The sequence below is a fragment of the Rhinolophus sinicus genome, chromosome 4, assembly GCF_057876585.1.
Source record: "Rhinolophus sinicus isolate RSI-liver-muscle chromosome 4, RSI-T2T, whole genome shotgun sequence".
NCBI lineage: Eukaryota > Metazoa > Chordata > Mammalia > Chiroptera > Rhinolophidae > Rhinolophus > Rhinolophus sinicus.
The window spans coordinates 43,695,559-43,717,637 of NC_142504.1; the positions used below are offsets into that span (position 1 = coordinate 43,695,559).

The following is a 22,079-nucleotide window of genomic DNA, read 5'->3' on the forward strand; positions in this document are numbered from 1 at the left end:
GGCACAGTCACAGATCCCCAAATGTACAATGAAAGATTTGCCTGTTGCCACAGGTAGCCAACTCTGTTTATAAGGAAAATATTGATTGACTACCTAATAAGTGCTTTATGCTTCATATAAACAAAAAATATACAACATAATCTCTGTCCCCAAGCTTGCACATCTTTGAGAAGTATATGATATCTCTTGTGGTAGTTAAAAGGCATGAATGAAACATATTTGGATATATGTACTGTTCTTACTTTTCAGGAAGATCCAAATTACCTCCTGTTTCAAAAATCATTGCTTTTTATTCCCTTGGTACCAAATCAATGAAAGAACTTCCAGCACAACAGCAGTTGCTTAATGGCCCGAAAGGGTTAATACACTACCTAAATTGAACACAGTTCAGTGTCTACACCAAGTGGGTCCTCAATTAACATTGATGGATTGACTTTTTCATGAGCAGTAAAAGCTCATTTTATACACATTGATCCTATGAGACACAAATTAATAATTTAAGATCACTCTGGGTTGAATTCTATGTTTATGGCAACACAACAATATGTATAAATATAAGAACTACATCTATTTCTGTTTTTTAGTCGTTTTCTAGTTAACTGACAAATATTAAGATATTCTTAATAATTTTGAGTCATAATCTAAGCATAGGCAGACTATAAATTTGGATGATTTAATATAAGCATTCTGATAGCAATATGAATAATTTGAAGACTCAAATATCTGAAGATCAAGTGTAAGCTTGTTGTTTAGTTATAATAACTTAAAATCAGTCATAAAGGTTGCCTATTAGTGTGAAATATTCCTTTTGAACTATTCATTGCAGATTAGTGTATAAATTGTGACAGCTTTCTACATTATGGTGTGCTATGCTTTAAGGAAGATGAGCATGATTTTGAAGATGTGCCAGAAGTGGCCATTTAATTTGATCAGGTGACAGCTCAGAAAGCATCTCCTTAGTCAAAGCAGAATTTGAGAGAGTGAGGGGGTGGGCTATTGAGTACTTCAGCAGGGCACGGCTCTTACATCCTACGTTCAAAGCAGAACGGAGCTCTACAGCTGAAAAAGTTTGAGCTAATAAACTGACAAGTATCTAACAACACAAGATGGGAAGCGGAATTAGTTCAGAGAGCAAGGAGTCAGCCAAAAGGTCAAAAGAACTGGAGAAAAAGCTTCAGGAAGATGCTGAGAGAGATGCAAGAACTGTAAAGTTGCTGTTATTAGGTAATGTTTTTTTTTTTTCCTTTGCTTTCAAATTCCTGATGTTTTCTTCAGTTGTGATGTATTGACTTTCTCAAACTTTAATTTTAAGTGTATTACCATATATTTACTATGAAAAGGTGTTTGGAAATTAAATAGACTTTATGTGCGCTTTATAAATATTTACTTTTCTTGTTCAATATTTTATTACATGCTTTTTGTTAAGCAGAGAGACAAATATTTATCAGATGACTCAATTTCCCTATGCCACCAATACAACTTACTATTAAGAGAAAACATATACATGTATTATTTTATTGCATCCTAATCATTTCTTGAATGTGAGCTTTTCAATACTGAAAACAATCATTTAATTTCAAGTTATAAAGATTTATGTTATTTTGTTTGAACAGAAATATGTTGAGTTGTTTGATATCCAAGTTAATATGTTATTTAAATAATTGTGCTGTTAAAACCAATTAGTCTCAAGTTATTTAAAAAGTAATGATAAGGTACTTTAAATTATATTAATAATATTATTATGGTTTCTGAATACTACCTGTGATATTATCTGTATATTTGAAGAGTACTCCATTTAAATCTTTTTAGGATAATTATATATTCATTCAGATGAGGAATTGTGTATCTTCTATCTTTTCATTCCCTTAAAACTCAGCACAATGTTACCACAACTATGCATTCAATAAGTTTTCAATGAATTGAAATATTGAAAATAACCAATATGCACACATTTTTCTAAACATAAAAAAATTTCACATGTGGCAGTCACTGGAAGACAAATATGTGTTTAAAATAAAAACAAAGACCTATTAAAACCAATAGCTTTAATTTAATCCTAGGTGTGTGTCCCTCCTGTTCTTGGTTATACATAAAAGGACTTAACTTCAGGATTGTGAAATTTCACACAACAAAATGTCCTCACTTTTTAAGTGTCCATTTGCTGTGTCTTATTTGCTCCCAGTGGCAAGAGTGTCTCAGAAGCTAACTGTGGGGTTACCTGTACTTGCTCCTCAAAGGAACATGTTCTCTCCCTTCATGCTTGTAATCTCTGGCTGCATACTTGACCAAAGCACTCGAAAGTGACAACCTGGAGGTCGGTAACTTAGAAAGATGGTGGGGTCAGCTCTCACTGAACCAGCAAATACACTTTCTCTAAAACTCCAGAGCATTCTATGAGGCTTTGATCAAGAGTGAAAGTAAGGTGGACATAGAGAAAGCAAATAAAAGTGAGAGGGAAAGCTAAGCATTTCCTGCAAAGTCATTTTGTGTCCCTTTTGTACTGAAAACAATGGTGTAAGAGTAGTGATGAAATACATTAAAAATCTCTATGTTTGAATAAAATTTCAAAAGAATATACATATTCTCAAATACCATTTTTTTTTTTAGATGAAAGTGGTAGGTTAGGTCAGAAGAAAGGTTAACTTTTGGTATCAGAAATATAAAAGAATAATTACTGGTATTATTACATCTTTTGCTTTCCCAAGACAGTCACAATTTCATGAATTCAGTTTCCTGGCTGACAAATTTCTGTTTTTAACTTTAGGTAGGCCAATAATTATTTTACTTATTCCTAGTTTTCTACTAACATACTCCAAAAGGCTGCTGTGTCTGCATTCCCAACATCACCTTCATCCAAAATCTCCCACCTTAGTCTAGATGACAACCCGTGTAAAAGACAGTGAATCATCTCCAAATTTTACTGAACATGCGTTTATTTTCTTCTACTTCAACTAGTTTTAAGGAAGTTGTGGTGTTCCTTTTTCATTTAAGGCTAATTTCAGCCTTTGTGATATAAATTTCAACATCTTCCATATTTTATTAATTTTATTCCATGGATTATTTTGTCTCTGCCATTTTCAAATTCCTCTCTACTAGGTCTTTCTTCTTGACATATATCTTCTCTGCATTAGCCTAAAAAACTTTGACTCCATAACCCCCTGCATTCATGTGTATCTTATATGTGTATTTTTAAAAATGTTTTTATATTGCAATACTTCTCCAAGAAGTCCATGCTCACTGCTTCTATTTTTTTACACTCTACATTCCCTTCAGTTACTTGTGATCTAACTTTCATACTCTCCTCTCCACAAAAAAGAAAAAAAAAAGAAAGAAAAAAAGAAAGTGTCTTACAGAGCTCTGAAAAACTGCCAATTCAATTTTGACTCTTTTCTTTCTTAACTCCTGTAACACCGCAATACCGTCTCCTTTTTAACATCCCTTCACTCCCCCCACCCCCACCCCGCCACTTCATTGAAGCTTGCTTCTTCATTCATTAGTGGTTTCACTCACTGAGTTTTGTCTTTGAAGCTTTGTATTTTTCAGTTTATACTCTCTTTGGGGACCTCATTTCAGGGCTTAACTATCACTTCTAGAATGACTCTAACATCCTTTCTTTTGCCCAGTTCTTGATTCATATTTGCAAATTTCTATTATTTATCAGTGACTTGATTGCACTTTGGGAGAACTCAAAATAATTTTCCAAGTTTATATTGCTGCCCATTCATCTCCAAAGTTTATGTTTTATGACGTCCCCTGTTATATATATTTCCATTGAATTAACTCAACATTTCAATCTTCCTTAGCTCCTTTTTTGTGACCTTCTGTTGCAGTCTTTGATAGAATGGATCTCATATTTCCCACTTTTTTCCCACTGTTTCTGCTACTTTTTTTCAATCTACAAGAAAACCCTATGAAATAAATGTTGTTATTTTTATTATTTAAAGAAGAAGGACATGAGAGCTCAAGAAGGTAATTTAGTTTCTAACATCACAAGTTAGTTTACAGGAACACAAAGCCCTTTTTTAATGTTACCTGTGTCAATTTTAAATTAGTATCTGCATTATAAGTACCACGAAAACAGAGAACATGTGTCTCCTTGCTCTTCACTGAATTCTTACCTAGCACAGCATACTTAGCACAGAAAAGTGCATGCAGAAGTTATGAAAGAATGACAAAATCAGAATCTAAATGATTTCTGTAAATTGTTCATAGTGATTAAAGCATAGAGGTACATTTGGCATGTGTAAACAGAGCCAGAAAAGAGCCATATATGACATCCCTTTAGGAATTTGTTGTTTGAGTCAGTAGGAAGATATTGATAGGTTTTAAGAGTAAGTGAGAATGATAATACTTGGATATTTTTGTCAAAGATTATTGTGGCTACACTATGAGACAAAGATTTTATGATGAAACATAGTTAGGCCAATTAGGAAATTGTTACTACTGTGCAAATACTTGATGAGGTTATAAATTAAGGCAGAAATTACAAGTTTGGAAGTAATTTTTGAGGTATGTTCAGAGATAAAATTAACAGAACTTGGGGTGGCTGAGTGACTCAGTTGGTTAGAGTGTGAACTCTTAGCATCAAGGTTGCCAGTTCGATTCCCACATGGGCCAGTGAGCTGCACCTTCCACAACTAGATTGAAAACAGCATCTTGGGCTTGGAGTTGAGCCGCCAGTGGGCAGCCAGTTGCTGTGTGGTTAGAGTGCAGTGCTCATGACACCAACGTTGCCAGTTCGAATTCAACATCGGCCAGTGAGCTGCACCCTCCACAATTAAATTGAAAACAATGACTTGAGTTGGAGCTGAGCTGCGCCTGCCTCCTCCCCCCCCCCCCCCCACACACACACAACTAGATTGAAAGAACAATGACTTGACATCCTGGAGGAGTGCATTGTTCCCAATATTCCCCAATAACAACAAAACAAAATAAATTAACAAAACTTGGTGGCTGATTACTTGTGGGTATTAAGTGAGAGGAATGACTAAGGGTAGAATTGGGTACAATGATTGTTTTATTCATCATTATATGAAATACAGGACAAAGTTAAGGTTGGGAAAGAAATGAAAAGAGTAATAATTTGTGATGTTTGTAGCACAACCAAGTAGAGATAACTATTCAACAGGGTCAGGGGGAGTTATTCCAAGAATGCCTGGATGAAATATTATTAAAATATCAGTTAATATTATTCATTATGTTATAAAATTAAAGGAGAAAAATAATCATCATAACTATGTGTTGTTTTATGCACTCGAAACTAATAAGAAAAAAAGGAAACAAAAAACTATAAATAGAAGGCAGTTCCCTTAACCAGATAAACAGTATGTACAAAAACCTTCAGTAATTGTCATACTTAATAGGGAACATTTAGCATTGTTGACTGCAGACAGTGAACAAGGACTTATGTTGATTACTGGGAATGACATAGTTTCCTGCCATTGACCTACTTCTCTTCAGTGTTTTATCAGGGATTGGGGTGAAGGTGGATAAGGCAGCACTTCACATTTGACTAAGATTCACAGTTTGGAAGGATATAGTGACAGATAAAGTCAAAATTCCAAGTGATAGCTAGCAGAAATTCTTGGCCCAAATGAACAAAATGAAGCTTAACAGATACGTTTAATTAGGGTTCAAAATCAATTATACACAGGCATATGTAAGATAATCTGTTTGCTAAGAGGTGATGTGAAAAAAAGAAAGTAGAAAACTTTAATTACTACAAACCCAATATAAGTAAAAAATATGATAAATATACAAAGAAAAAATAAAGAAGGCAAACTAATCATGGCCCCTATTAAGAAAAATGTATTTAAAAACAAGTACCAGTATCAGGGCAGACTTAGGTTGCATTCTTATCTCACTACATGAGAATATCAGTGCTTTTGATGAATCTGATATCCACAGCAGAATTTTCAGCACCAATGTTTCAGGACATTGGCTCTTGCATAGAGTGTGGTTCAGAGGGCAAGTGGTCTAAAAGTCATGTTCCACAAGAAAGGATTAAAAAAATGGAGCATTTTATACTTGAAAAGTCTCTTAGAAAAAAGAGAGGGTGCTTCATATATGAGGAAATGTTGAGAGCTCACTATATGTTAGAGTAGTTCTAGGTATTTTATATCTATAATATAATCTTCCTAAACCTTAAGAGGCAGATATTAACAACCCAATTTTATAAAAGAGGATACTGACTCAGATTAAATATGATCAAGACACCCAGTCAGAGTCAGAAATGAGTGCAAGCCCATATTTATTTAATTCCAAAACATGAGTATTTTTCCTACTCATTTTCCTACCCTCACTCTCAACTATTTGAAAGGTTGTCATGTGGAAGAGACATAATTTTATTGTTGCTCCAAGAAAGAGAGGAATAGTGAGTGGAACAAAATTAAGTTGGTTCCAAAAGACTACCTTAAGACTCTTTCATGCGGCAGTCTACCAACAGTGGACAAGCAGACGTGGCATACCAATATGTCTGTGAAAGTACCCTTCTTTCATGTTAATTTAAAAATGGTGAATTTAAAATTATTTTGAAGTGTTGAAATCATTTGTATTGACATTACCCAGGCATAGTTAAAAAAGAAAGCAACATTACAGCAGTAATATGGGAGTCAGGGGACATGGTTTCTTTGTTTAAAAGTAGATCCAGGATTTTTGATGAGTATCATAATCTCTGTTAGACACACTTTTCTCATGCTAGAATGAAGAGATGTTCAAAGCTGATTGATTTCTAAGGTTTCTTTCTTGTACCATTATGTGATTTTTAAGACTGCCTCCAAAAAAATCGTCTGCATGATAATAAGTCAATACGTTTATTCTTATTTTGCTTATTTTAACAGTTGTACCAAATGAGCAATCAGCCTTGAGTGTGTTCAGTTGAGGTTCAGTTCCAGGTATCATGTAGCTTTAAAATTGCTTTTGATATGTGCAACTAAAAATGTGGAATAAAACCCCTAGTTTTTTCATTTTAAAATTTATTCTAATTAAAAATAAAACAATTTATAAGTATTAAAGTATGAATTAAGTATAATTTAAATATTTAATTATTTGAAACATTATCTACTTCAAAGAAATAAATGCATAGTTTGCTTAAAGTCCCTTGATACCCCTTGACCCAGAAAATAATTTTAGTTAGTGATGATTACAGTTTGGAAGGAAGAAATTATTTCAGGATGCCCTCAGCCTATGCGAACGCGCTATTTTGATGTCTATATTTGGCACTGTAACATGATCTTACAAAAATGGAATGATTATTGTGAACTAAGACCTAGAATCATTGTGAGAATGGGACTCAAAATTTATTTTTGAAATAGCTTTGCAATAGAGTTCCAAATAATAAATGAGATTTTGAGGAAATTGGCTTTTATTCAGGAATTTTTCTGTTACTGCTGCAGTTGACTATACTGGACCTTCACATATAAGACAGAAGTCAGTACATAGAACAAGGAATGATCCAGAAACCCTTTGTAAAATCTTCCAAAGGAAATATTAATATTTTCATATGTAGTTTCATTAAAAACTCTAAGCTATTTTTAAATGATTGATTATTCTGCTGACATGAGACACATCACGAGTGACCAGCTAAACAATAAAGAATTATTATTTAATAATATACCCTTTAGCCTCAGAAATAATTTTTGAAACTTGCTAGGTCTAAGTGCCAATTAACCATATTTATGAAGTATAGAAGACCATCTGAATGTACATTAATTCTCTGACACTGTCAAAAGTCCCTTTTCCCCAAATTTATGATAAATGTTTGACTAGTCAATAATACAGAATGAATACAATGAAATTTGGTTGTGATTATTTAGAATTTTTTAATATGTCTATAGTGTTTCTTAATTGATGCTGTATTTGTCCACAATGCTGGTAAATTCTGGAAAAATTCTTTTACAAGCTTCTTTTTTTTGTTATTTTCAAGGTAGATAATTTATTTAAATAAATTGTTCATAATTACTTTCTCTTCATTTAAAAAAATCATAGTATTATAATATTATTTAAGGAAATGTAATTGATAGAGATGACATATTCTTTTCTCCATCTCAGTTTTTCCAAAGTTATTTTCCCCAATATTTCCATTCTGATTGAACAAAATACAACACTAAATACACCTGCATTGACAAATATTGGAGTTCCTGTTGGGCCCATTGTGTTTCATCTCACATTCTTATAACTCTGCAATTTTCCATATAACAAAATTGAAAAAAAAATATATTTGAAGAAGTGAAATAGTCTCCAAATATGTCATCTGTGTAGGGTGATGCTACCATTTCTAATGTCCACTTCTATTGTTAGAGGGCTTAAAATAAAAACTACTAAGAACAGTTTTATAATCTTGTTGGATAACTTTTCTTTCAAAGTGATTCACAGCCTGGAGAAAAATAGCAAATTATCTAAAACCAAGATATTAAGCAAAGCTCATTAATTTGCTATTGCCATTCTCCCAAACAAGTAATGATCAGCAATGCAAAATAATATAGCCAGTTGTCTTATGAAAACAGATGGGGTGACATTTTAATGTGATTTTTATTTTATTCTCAAATGTTTCATTCTTGGACATAGCAACATCTATTAAGTGAGATGGTTATACCCAATCGGTCAGTTTGTATTTGATTGTATTAATAAAATGTGATTAAGTTAACAAACTGCTGTGGTTGATTTTGTTTTCATCAACTTTGCTGCCAAATTGCTCTCTGTGGTATACACCACACTAGCCTAAAGAGAAGTATGTTGGTGGTTTACCCAAGAGGAAGAATCTACATCATCACTAGGCAATGAATATTATTTCCCATAGCTTCACCACTCTGATTTCCTCAATATCATAGAAAGCGGACAGATGTTTCAGATAACTGCAGAAATTAGATGACATTTAGATATGCCTGGGACAGAACAAATTTTCTTTGAAGTAGAATTAAATTTAAGTGTAATTACAGCTTTCATCACAACTTGAGAAAATATAGTAAATCAGGAAGAAAAATTTCATTGTGGAAAAAATGACATATAATACAGAGGACACAATGTTATTTTTGAAGTATGAGTTTAAAGACCTAATTTCATTGAAATTCCATTAGGCACTCTTCTAGGTGTTTCAAATACATCAGTGAAAAAAACCAGAAGAGACCTCTGCCTTGTGGAATTTACCTTGCATTGACAGAAGACGCATAGGAAATTAAAAAAAAAAAAAAAAAAAAAAAAAAAAAATATATATATATATATATATATATATATATATATATATATATATATGAACAATTTGTAAGTTTGTAGAATAAGAGAAGTGCAAGGAAAAAATGTAGAGTAGGGGAAGGAAGATAAAGTAGGTGACGGGGGTTAAAAAATTTAAATAGGGTAGTCAGGGGAATCAAAAAAATTTAAATGATTCAGTATATATTTTGACATAATGTGAAGAAAATTCTGAGATTCAGGGTTACCAAACTCATGTTACTTCTGCTTACATAAAATCATACTAGTTTTGGTAAAACAAGTCAGTTGTTTGCCATACTGGCAAGAGATATTTCTAAGTCTCTTCGTTTTCTTGAATTTTGGAAATTTCCTAGGATATTTTAAAGTTGGCTTAGCTGTGCTATTTTGAAAACTGTCCAAAACTAACAGGCACACTGAAAGTTTGCAAATGTCCTGTGATCCAATTTCTGGAACTGCCAGTAATATATCAAGTTTTTGCTGTTCTTAATGATACAGAAATTAGTATGAGGACACTAAATTACTCATGGGTATTTTAGATCAGGCCCTTGGTAAACATAGTATTTCAATATCATATTTTTATTGTTAAATGTTAGTTGTAACCTGAGGACACATTCTAAAAAATATGATTTTGTCTTAATTATAAAATACTGAGTTTTCCTCAATATTTTAGATTTATTGGTGATTCTATCTAAAAGTTTTGTAAACAAATTTGTATTATCAAGCTTTACCAACTTTTGGTGACTCACTGCTTTTCTGTTGTCCATAAAACTAGAATTTTCAAACTTCAAGAAGTTGCCTGAATTTGCTCTCACCACCCCATCCGTCACATGTCTATGATGTATAAATAAGCAAAAACTAAAAAGTATGTTTTTATACTCTATCCATATCCTACATATGGTACCAATTTTAACCAAATTCTCTCATTTTCACTCTCATGAGTAATACTTACTCAGTTTTAGTCTCTTTTCATATGGCAGTCATCTTTATATTATCAATAATTTAAACATCCTTATATAAATCCTCTGGAGTCCTTTTGCATGTGTCCTATTGTTTAAAATACAACTGATCTGTAGGCTATTTAGGTTTTCTATTTAGGTTCTTAATTAGCAACTTTCTTTTGTATAAACAGAAGAGAAAATGCCTCTGTAGCAACATAAACATGATGATGAAGACAAAGCCCATCCTTCAATCAGAATAGGCTTTGAATAGCTCTGGAAATAAAAAGTTATAGACTAGTTTTTGATGTGTGTGTGTGTGTGTGTGTGTGTGTGTGTGTGTTTGTGTTTGTGTGTGTTGCTATTTAATCAAATCTGATATATGCATAGACATCAGGGAGAATGCGAGTGCTCTAGAGACTATAAAGTCGGTACCCTCTCCTTGGGTTGCAAACCCAGGAGATAATCTTTCCAAAATATGTTCAAATATAATAGGATTTTTTTTCCTGATGGTATATAATTCTTGCTTTAAAATATAAACTCTACCTTGAGGCCAACCTACATCTGGATCTATTAACAATATAGAGGGATTTTATGTTCTTCTGCTACCCTGGAAAGTAGACACCTAATACCTTTTAAGACTTGACAGAGATTACTCTCCATTTTTAGATAGGAGAGGTGTCTGTTAAAGATTTACCCATGAGAAAGTTATGCCCACATGTTTTAATATCTACATGAAATTGTTGTGTATCAGTTGATAACACTCCCATTTTTCTTTTTCAGGAGCAGGAGAATCTGGAAAAAGTACTATTGTCAAACAAATGAAGTAAGTACATACTATTTTAAATGTTTAAATGTTTAATATCTGATGTCGCTCTATCTATTTGACCATTCTTGAGATAAATACTTTTGGGAAATCTGATTGATAGTCTAAATCATAGGTAGTAGCAGAGCTATCACAATTCCTGTGCAAACATTATTCCCATCCTTTAACAGAAAGCATAACAGATGAATGTTATTACAATTTCCACTTTTAAAATTTGTCTCTTAGCAAGATGAATGTTAAAAATAATTATGTCTTAAATATATGAATCTTCCTATAATATAGGGCTTTAATATTGTGGTCATAAGCCATAAACATTTTAAAATGTGTCAATGATCCTTTTGAATTTAGGAGGAAATAATATTTTTAAACTAACTAGCATTTTGCCTACCTTGGAATAAAATGCATATTTAAATTTATTACTGTCCTAGATTTAAGTTTATTATTGCATTTATTTTCTCTGTGTTTTTCTCTTTATAATGACGTAAGAATACCTGACTTTCTTAATGAAGAGATAATGAACATAAAAGTGCTACAATTTAAGAAAGCAATCTCTAAGGGAATAAAATGGAAATTGATAAGTGGAAGTGAATAAGTGAAACCTTATGGTTTTCATTACTGGAGAATTTTCAAAGACAGTTGTTGCCATTGGAGAAGAAAATCATTTTGAGCTTATTTTAAATTATACGTTCAAGGAACATATTATATGAGGGAATGATCCTAGTCAGTGATGAAATTGTCTACTTATAATCTAAACCACTACTTTTTTCTTCTTTCTGGGGAATAACGTCATGTGATTTTCATATCAACCAATATTTAAGCCTTACTTTTGAATTCTGTCACCTATATCTGTAACTAAATTTTTTACCTTTTCTCCTGTCTTTGAAGAGCAGAACTCCTTTATCCTGATCATTGATCATACTGGTTTTGGGTTCTCAGCTCTATCCTTGCACCCAAGCCGTCTCTCATTGTCTTGTAACATGACCACTGTGATCGCTTGTTCTTTTCCTTCAAGTTATAATCATGCTTGAATCCCTCTTATCCTTTTTATCTCTTCATTCTTGATGAGGTTAAATGCAGTAAGAAAAGAAATGAATATTTCTCACTACTGCTTGTAAAATCATGTTATAGCAAATTTATAGAAATATGTTTTGCAATATACACAGTAAGCTGAGAAAATAATTGTTGATCTTGTAAATGCATTTCTGAGAATTTTTTAATAATAAATAACTTATATTTGAAAAAGTATAAAACTAAAATAATATAAATGTGAAAATATATGCACAGAGATTTACATCAGTCTTATTTAAAATAGTGAAATACAAGATAGAATAAAATACCCTAAATTAAAATAAAACATAAGCAAATTAAGGGATTATCCACCTTTCAGTTGCAATATTTTGCATTCATTACAAGTTATATGTGTACAAGAAAGTTTTAATAAAAGAAAATACTTATGTTAACTGAAAAAAAACAAGATGCAAAATTGCATAAACATCTTTATCACAGCATCTTTATGACAAAATAAATAATGTTTTTCAAATGGAAGAATATATACCAAAGTTCAAAGAAATTTACTATCAATGGTAAAATTTAAAGTTACATTGCACCTTAGTTTTTAATATTGTTGGGCTTTTCACATTTTCTACAATGAGCAAGTATGACTTCTATTATTTAAAAAATTGGCCTCCTGGTTCTGCCCCACCTCTTATTCCTTTTTTCAGAGTCTGTAAAGAATAGTCAACACCAGGTCTCTTCAAACTTCCTTTTTGCATTACTCTTCCCATTTCCATCACTCTTGCCTCTAGCAGGTCACAGAAATTGCCCTTATAAATGTCAATTGTGATCTAATTGCCATTTCTTATGAAGTGTTCATTGGGCTTTTCCCTCTTAACACTTTAGCCTGGCTTCTAGGATGACTCTCCTATTTCACCTCCTAACTCTGTTTTACTCCCTGATTCTTTGACTACATCTTAAATATTGGCATCACTAATGTACTAATGTTCTTCTCTGTTTACGCCTTCATCAAATGAAAACTGCTGGAGTCCAATGATTTTTACTATCTCCTTCAAGAGGACCATCCAGAATATTTCTTTCAAACTCACACTTTGTATACACTAGGGAAGCAGATACATCTACCTCTGTATTTTATGGCTAGGTCCAGATCAGAATAAACAACATTAAATTTATCTTCCCATCTGGCCTCTATTTCCCTAAGTGAATTACAGCAGTGTCAGCCTCTAAAGCAATAAATCTAGGTATAGCTATGCTAACACCATCTCACCAAGTTATGGCACAGGTATACAAATTATGTCTCTAAATGTGTCATTTATCCTTATTGTCACTCACTGTCATAATTCAAAACCTCAGCATTTCTGACCTGGGTTAATACAGTATCTTCTACCTCCCTTCTCTTCCTTCCACTGCATTCTTCACACCAACTGTCTTTAAAAACTGAATGTATCTCTTTCCTGACTTGAACTCTTTACTTATACTATCAATATCAAACTCCTTGCCATGGTACATAATACATTTCAGAATTCAGCTCTTGCTTATCTCATCAACCTAATGTCCCCCATAATTTCCCCCTTCCGATTTTCCACTTTAGAAATGCTGAATTTATGTAGTTCTACAGACTAGTGTACTATGGAAAACAGTACAGCTTAGTGGCTAAGACCAGGGGCTCTAAAATCAGAGTGCATTTGTTGCCCGGCTGTACCACTCACTAACTGAATAAGTTAGGGGTTGTGCTTTAGGCATCCATGCCTACATTTCCTACCTGTAAAATGTAGGTGATAATTTTATCTACTTTAAAGAGCTTATTGCAAAAGAGAGAGAGAGAGAGAGAGAGAGAGAGAGAGAGAGAGAGAGAGAGAGAGAGAGAGAGAGAGAGAATATAAGACAAATAAAGTAGTTAAAACAGTGTGTGGCACGTATTGAAAGCCTGATCATTGTGAGCATTATATTTGGTCATACTGATTCTTCTGCCTAAAATGTTTTCCTTCTTTTTGACTAATTAGAAATAACTTTTATCCTTGTAAAATTAACTGATCATCACTGCTCCCAGGCAGTCTCCCCTGACCCCTTACACCTGCTCCCAATAGAGTTTATCACTTTTTCTTTTCTAGTTCATTGTACCACATGTGGATGTTATTGCTATGCATTATCACACTGCTCAAAAATCCTATAATCCAGGACTCTCCAATTGAACTTTCTGCGATGATAGGAAGGTTATATATCTGCGCTCTCCACTATGGTAGCTCCTGGCTACATGTGTCTATTAAGCACCTGAAAGCTGGCTAACATGATGGAGATACTGAATTTTTAGTTTTACTTAATTCAAAATAATGTGCCTGGTGGCTATTGTATTGGACAGCAGAGCTCTGGTCTGTATGTTTTTGAAGAGGAGGGACTTGTTCATTCATTTATTTCATTCTCTTCAGTGCATAATAATGCAATATGTTATAGAAAATGCTCAGGGAAAACTCATTAATTTGAACAGAGCTACGAATCAGTTTGCAGGTAGAGAGCTCTATCTCACTGAAATGTATTTATGCAGCCCCTAGAAAAACAATGTTTCTTAAAGTTCCACTACAACTGGGTTTTTTAAAGTCTGCTTTTGTCATTTTGCTTTGTGATAGATGTTTCCTTATCCTATGGTGAAAGGACAGGGATCAGAACTTGTTCCAGGAACAAAACCTAAATGCCTCCCAAGTTTATTTGTAACTGCCATTTTAATTTAATAATTAGAACAAATTTCCAATTTTAACTGTTGACAAAGAACTGGGATTTCTTTAATATACTTATTCCTCATCTATCCATAAAGATATTTTACTGCATTTTTTATCTACAGCCATTGTCTATTTAGTTTGTTATTTAATTGTTTAATGTAGCAAGATAAACATGGCCATATTCGTAATATAAATACCGCAATTATTAGCAATAAATATTAAAAATAAAGAACAGATATAGGTACTGCCATTACTCCTTTCACTGCAGAATTCTTGTAGTTGAAGGTTTTAATAACTTGGGAGTTCCTGTGTTCCTTTCCCTTTGTGCTAAAGCCTCTGTGTGTGTGAATATAACCCAAATCCTTAGTAATGTGAGTGACGTCCACAATGATGCCTAATGAACACAAATCACTTCCAAAACAATAAGAAAAAAAAAAGCACAAAGGAACAAAAACACATCATGCACTTAAGATACCATAAAGTAATTAGCATACATAAATTATTTTGCTTTTAATAGACTAATCTATTTTAATCTATTATTCCAAAACTATTAGTAAACTTTTGAGTTCTGATTGAATGAGTGGAAGGAAAAGAAGAGTTCAGCCAAATAAAATATCTGGGCGTTTCAGCTTTGAGCACTCAGTGTCTCACGTACAGATGGGAAAGTGACAGCGACTAATTACCTACATTTTGAAAAGATGTCTTTGTTAACTCTATAAATAGAAAACAGACACTCCTATTTTCCAGCATATTATAAGTGAGAGGAAAAGACATGAATGTTAGGTTAAATTACTTCACTTCCTCTGAACATCATCGTGTAAACACAACACCGACTTTCAGACCTATGCATGAAACTTTGTCGTGGAAATCTGGAAATATTTCTCTTGAAAAGAAATAGCTTTCTAAGTAAAATGCTCACTACTTACCATTTTTAATAGTGGTTTATCTAGAGAAAATGCTAAGTCCTCTTTATACTTAACATGAGAAGCTCAGAAAGAAAATATTGTATTAAACCCCAATGATAATAAAAATCCAAAAGCCATAAAATTGTTTAGATTTAACATATACGTATGGACAAAAGTCTTCTTTTTTAAACAAAATATATACTGTAATTTTATTTAAGCAACTTATTTTTATGTGTTTTAATATTACAAAGAAATCAATTATTCAACTCACAAAGTTTTTTGTGTTTAAATTATAGGATTATCCATAAGAACGGTTACAGTGAGCAAGAATGCATGGAGTTCAAAGCAGTAGTTTACAGTAATACACTGCAATCCATCCTAACTATTGTGAAAGCCATGACTACACTTGGGATTGATTATGTAAATCCCGGTAGTACAGTAAGTATACAAATAATCACAGTTTTAGGTCCTACAATGGAGTTTGAGCCATAAAACAGTAGGACTTGATAAATTAGTACTAATCTATACCAAAATTTAAGAATATTAAATACGAATTTTGGAAGCATTAATTCTGTTTGGTATAAGATTTCATATTTTCCTTTAAGTGAAACTTTTCTTTTTGACTGTGTGCTATATGGGAGTAAGAAAAACAGTAAGAGTTCAGTTTTCAAGCAATTTGGCTATTACCGGGTATGTAGGAGACAACTTCTCATAGCATCTGTTAATTTGATGCTATGTATTTTAATAATTGAAATTTGATTAGGGGACCCACTTCCTTAAACACATGAATTTTGATTCTTTAAAATACCATGTTAGCCCTTTAATAATTGCAGAAAAACTTCAAGAATTGAAATGTAGTTTGTTCAATAAGATGTGATTTATGGCTAAAGAAAAACAAAAACAAAAAAAGTCTTTATATTGCTAGAGATTCTCAACTCAGGCTGCACATTTGAGTCACTTGGCAATTTTTAAAAAAATACTTTTGTAGAACTTTACACCCACAGATTATAACTCATTTTGTTTGCATTGAAGTCCTGGTATCAGTATTTTTAAGACGTAGCCCACATGCTTATATGTGCCACCTGATTTGAAAATCACCACCATCCAGTCCACCTATGAACGCAATAAACTGAAAAATGAAAATTTCAAAAGGCAAAAACCAAATTGATAAGATTGCTTGCACTTGGGGGAAGTACTAGGATTGAAGTGGTGGTAAGAGGACTTTATGACATTTAAATGTTCAAGGTGAAACTATATTCATGATATTTATACGAAGTGTATTTAAGTTAAAAATAGAAAATTTTAAAGAGAAATGAAAGGGTATATTATCTTGGTTTGTAAAGGTATGCTAACAAGGCATGTAAGGTTTTGTGTGTTTTTTTGTGTGTGTTTTTCTTTTCTTTTTGGGACTAAACTGTTTGAGCAACTGTTTCATTGCATCGTTTCTCCTAAATGGCAATTTAATAGTGAAAGGAGGCAAATAAGATGGTGCCGGCAAAAGTGATTAGGTCATATTTCACTGGCTTTGCAGTTCTCTCTCACATCCAACTAATTGGAATAAGGGTTGAAAATTTACCTTGTGCTGATGCAACAAAATGGGGTCAAGCCTTTGATTTGGGCCATTTAAAATTTGTGGCTTAATGGTCATCTCACCAGTTCAGTGTGGCAATTAAATTTGAATGTGAAGAAAGACAAAATAAGGTTTTTAGTCTTACTAGAGCCTCTCTTTAACACTGAGAGACACAGCTTAGTTTTGGTTACAAAGAGCAGATTTTTGATAAAACAGTGAAATAAACCTATCATCAATTTAAAACAATAATAAATTAAATTGTATCAGAAAAGCAGCAAGTTCTGATTGGACGTACTTTATTGGTAGCCACCTGACAGTGCACAGAGTATGTCGGGGTTTGACTCTTCTGATGCTTACCGTTTTTATTGGTTTGGCAAACTAACCTCCTACTTTTAGATTCCTCATCTAAAACATGGAAAAAATATAGTGTCTATGTGATAGCATAAGGATTGTGTGAGAGAGTATGTGTGTTCATTGTTTTGTAAATATAACAATATGAGTAGGAAAGAGCATGAGCTTTGGAGTCTAACAACCAGAATCTGAGCCCAGATTTCTTCATTTGTCTGGTATAGTATCATGGTCAATGATTTTTCTGAAATTCCAATTTTTAATCTTAAAAACAATAATCATAATATAGTTTTATTAGTTTAAATAAAATATGGACTATATTATTTACTCAATATACTTTTATTTCTTTCTGCTCTTGTCAGCTCCAAACATATCATCAAGACTAAGAAAATGCTTACTTTCTTTTCTTTTTTACTTTTCTCCTCTTTTCTTAATGAAGTCTGACCTCTGCCCTATTGATTTGCTCCAAAGGCATACAATTAACACCACCTATATGGATGTTGAAAACTGTGTGTATCTCAAAATGTTTACCATTATTTATTAATATGATTACAAAGAAGTACAATATTGTATATCAAATTATAAAGAGGTACCATATTGTATATCAGTACAATATTGCAAACAATATTGTATATCAATTTTTAAGTACAGTGTTAGAGTATTGCGTTTTATTTTCCAGTTTTGCTCTAATTTTTGTATTTTTATTTCCTGGGGAAAAAAAAACAAAAAACATGGCCATGATCAAAGGAAAATAAAGTGCCAGTTTAGGTCATATCCACTACTTTTTACTAGCATTTTGACCCTCTGAGGGCTCAGTGGACTTATACCAAAGTATTGTTATCCCTTTTTACATCATATTCAGAAGCTAGTGATAGATACCAAAATGTCTTCATTTCTCCATATAATTTTCACAGTTTTTGCAATGGAATACTCTTCTGGACATCATCCAGCCATTATAAGGATCTTCAGTCCTATTAACCTTAAGATATGTTGAATAGATTTTCAATGAAATTATTACCTAAAAGAAGGAAATAAAAACCATCCAACTGAAATGCTCTATTTACAAAAAAAGTATATGTGATTCCAAATAAAAACATATTTTTATCCTTGTCACAAAAACACTGCCACAGGAAGACCAAAAACAACTTTGTGTGATGACAACTACCATGGAAGATGGTGGCATGACTGCTGAACTGGCTGAGGTAATAAAACGACTGTGGAGAGATCCGGGAATTCAAGCCTGCTTTCAAAGGTCATCTGAATATCAGCTCAACGACTCAGCAGCTTAGTAAGTAAATGCGTTTTGACAGGACTTATAGGTGAAATATTTAAAATTAATAAATATAACTCTGCACTTCTCTCTTCCCTCCTGCCCCGCTCTCCCAATTTGCCCACCTTCAAGTGATTCGATTTGCGGGTCTTACATAGGTCAGTCTCTTATCAAATGAGTTAACTATCCCTCCTAGTAAGTTTGGTGAGGAGGCAGTCAATTATCTCCTCAAAGTCATTAGTAAATAGGTTGAACAGGTTAGACCAAGGCCAGATCCCTGTGTTCCTCCACGTGGCATCCTCATTGGCATCGATCCTTTAATATAATCACTCTTTCGACTGGACTGCTTGGTCATGTATGTGTCTAACTATATTATTATATAAACTAAACATGCTATAGTAAGATTTTTTTCAGATCCTTTGTGCAGCATTTTCCAAATCCATCGTTTTAGGAGATGCATTGCTTATTTACACAACTAGATCATAATGTAACAAAATATAAGTAATAGTTTAAAGAATGATTCTAGTAATTGAAAGCATTTCTTCAAACTCTGAGTGAAATCCTGGAGCTCGCCCTCCAAGCCAAATGAGCAATTCTCTGTTTCTTTACTCAAAGGATCATTTTGTAATCTTATTTCCACAGAACTCAATTAATTATTTTATAGTATTTCTTTTTCCCTCATTTCCCACTGATAGTGGGACCACCAGTTTCTCAGCCATAGTTCTTCACTTCTAGAGCATATCAAAACCAATTATTAATCTCTTTGGTCATCCCACCAGTATTTTGAACCATGTGACCTGCACATGAATCACACACGATTTCCGTAATTCCCTGTAAAACATGGGAATGTTCATATTCAGACCTCACCAGTCTTTGTGATAAATTATCATTGTAATTCCCCTTTTCACAAATATTTGATAGCACATGTTTGGTTTTAGAGGAATGCATTTGAATTTCTATAATTAGAAATTTGAAAACATGAAATACTAAAAGGAAGTAACTTTTATAGCTATGTGAGATATGGTGACATAAAATTAGGGGGAAAAAATTATTACGCTACTACCCTGTATTTGATTGTAATCACAAATGAGTAAAGTAAATGGCTTTACATTTTATTATACTAAAATAAAAAGTAATTGAAAATAAATAAAAACAGATAAAAATGATATACATGAGATATAAAAATTACAACCAGGAGAGCATTTTAAATAACCAAATTTGAAACTATTTACCTGAGAGGATCCATATATTGTAAATATATTCTTCTGATTAAAAAGAGTTAATCATTTTTCAACTCATCCAATATAAACAGACTGGTGACATACACACTGAGGTTTGCAGTTATTCATCTCATATCTATTCATGTTACTGAACTCATCTTCTAAAGGAATTGTATTGATGACACATGCTTTGGGGTAACATTTTTTGAAGATTTTTATTAAAATATAGCTAACATACAATATTATATTAGTTTCGTATGTAACAGTAGTTATTCAACATTTACATACCTAAAGAAGTGATCACCATGCTAAGTCCAGCAACCGTCTGACATCGTACCATGCTATCGCAATATTACTGACTATATTCCCTGTGCTGTACATTACATCCCATGGCTTAATTGTTTTATACTGGAAATTTGGACCCTTTATTCCCCTTCACCTTCTTTTTCCTTTTCTTTAATTTTCTCAATTACAGTTGACCTTCCATATTATTTTATATTAATTTCAGGTGTACAGCATAGTGGGTAAATTTTATATAGTTTAAGAAGTCTACTACCCACCTGGTATTAAACATAATTATTATAACATTATTGACTACATACCTTATGCGATTCCCTACATCCCCATGACTACTTTGTAAAAACCAACTTATACTTCTTAATCACTTGCCCCTTTTCACCCATTTCCAAACCCCTCCCATCTGGCAACCATCAAAATATTCTCCGTATCTATGAGTTTCTTTCTGTTTTGTTTGTTCATTTATTTTGTGCTTTAGATTCCACATATAAGTGAAATCACATTGCATCTGTCTTTCACTGTCTGTCATACTTCACTCAGAACAATACCCTCCAGGTCCATCCATGCCGTCCCAAATGGTGAGAACCCATTCCCTTCCATAGCTGAGCAATATCCATTGAATATGTGTACCACCTACTCTTTACCACTCATTCATCAATGGACAGCCATGCTGCCTCCACATCTGGGCTATTGAAGCAGTGCTCTAATGAACATATGGTTGCATACATCCCTTCAAAGTAACATTTTGGGCTTCTTCGGATAATTACCCAGAAGTGGGATTGGTGGGTCCTCCTTTGTCTTTGTCTCTTGTTATAGCATTTGTTTTAAAGTCTATTTGGTCTCATATAAATATTGCCTTCTCCAGCTTTTTTTTCCTTTAAATATCTTTTTTCATCCCTTTACTTTCAGTCTGTATGTGCCTTTCGATCTGAAGTGAGTCTACTATAGGCAGCATATGTAAGGGTCTTGTTTTCTTATCCAATCAGCCGCTCTATCTTTTGATTGGAATGTTTAATCCATTTACATTAAAAGTGATTGTTGATAGATATGTAGTTATTGTCATTTTATTATTCTTATTTATTTATTATTTATTTATTTATTTATTTGTTTATTTATTTATTATTTTGTCTTTAAAAAGTCTCTCTAACATTTCTTGTCATACTGATTTGGTGGTGAGGAACTCCTTTAGATTTTTCTTGTCTGGGAAGCTCTTTATCTGTCCTTCAATTCTAAATGATAGCTTTGCTGGGTAGAGTAATCTTGGTGCAGGTCCTTACTTCTCATCATGTTGAGTATTTCCTGCCAACCCTTTCTGGCCTGGAAAGTTAATGTTGAGAAGTCAGCTGACAATCTTATAGGAGCTCCATCGTAGGTAAATAACTGCCTTTCTCTTGCTGCTTTTAAGATTCGTTCTTTGTCTTTAACCTTTGCATTTTAATTATGATGTGTCTTGGTGTGGGCCTCTTTTGGTTCATCTTTTTTGGGACTCTGTGCTTCCTCAGCTTGTATTCCTATTTCCTTCACCAAGCTAAGGAAGCTTTCTGTCATTATTTCTTCAAATAGGTTTTCAATTCCTATTGGGTGTTTTCTGATGCCTTACATTCTAAATTGTTGATTTGATCCCCTGCTTCGGAAGTAGAGAATTTAATCTATGATTGATTCCCTCTAATATATTTTTTTATTTCAGTTACTATACTCTTTATTTTTGACAATTTTTTTTTTATGTTTTGTATCTCCATTTTTATGTTTCCTATCTCTTTGTTGAAGTTCTCC

At 32.9% G+C, this 22,079-nt stretch overlaps 1 protein-coding gene across 1 annotated transcript in view; it reads left to right on the top strand.

Annotated features, from left to right (window-relative positions):
* The first annotated feature begins 1,022 nt into the window (after positions 1 to 1,022).
* Positions 1,023 to 22,079, top strand: part of GNAT3 (G protein subunit alpha transducin 3) — a 45,622-nt gene continuing 24,565 nt past the window's right edge. Inside the window, exons 1-4 of the mRNA XM_019746884.3 lie at positions 1,023 to 1,224; positions 10,926 to 10,968; positions 15,898 to 16,039; positions 18,650 to 18,807. Coding sequence (XP_019602443.2) covers positions 1,107 to 1,224; positions 10,926 to 10,968; positions 15,898 to 16,039; positions 18,650 to 18,807 — 461 coding nt within the window. The 5' untranslated portion in view covers positions 1,023 to 1,106. The remainder of the gene's footprint in view (positions 1,225 to 10,925; positions 10,969 to 15,897; positions 16,040 to 18,649; positions 18,808 to 22,079) is intronic.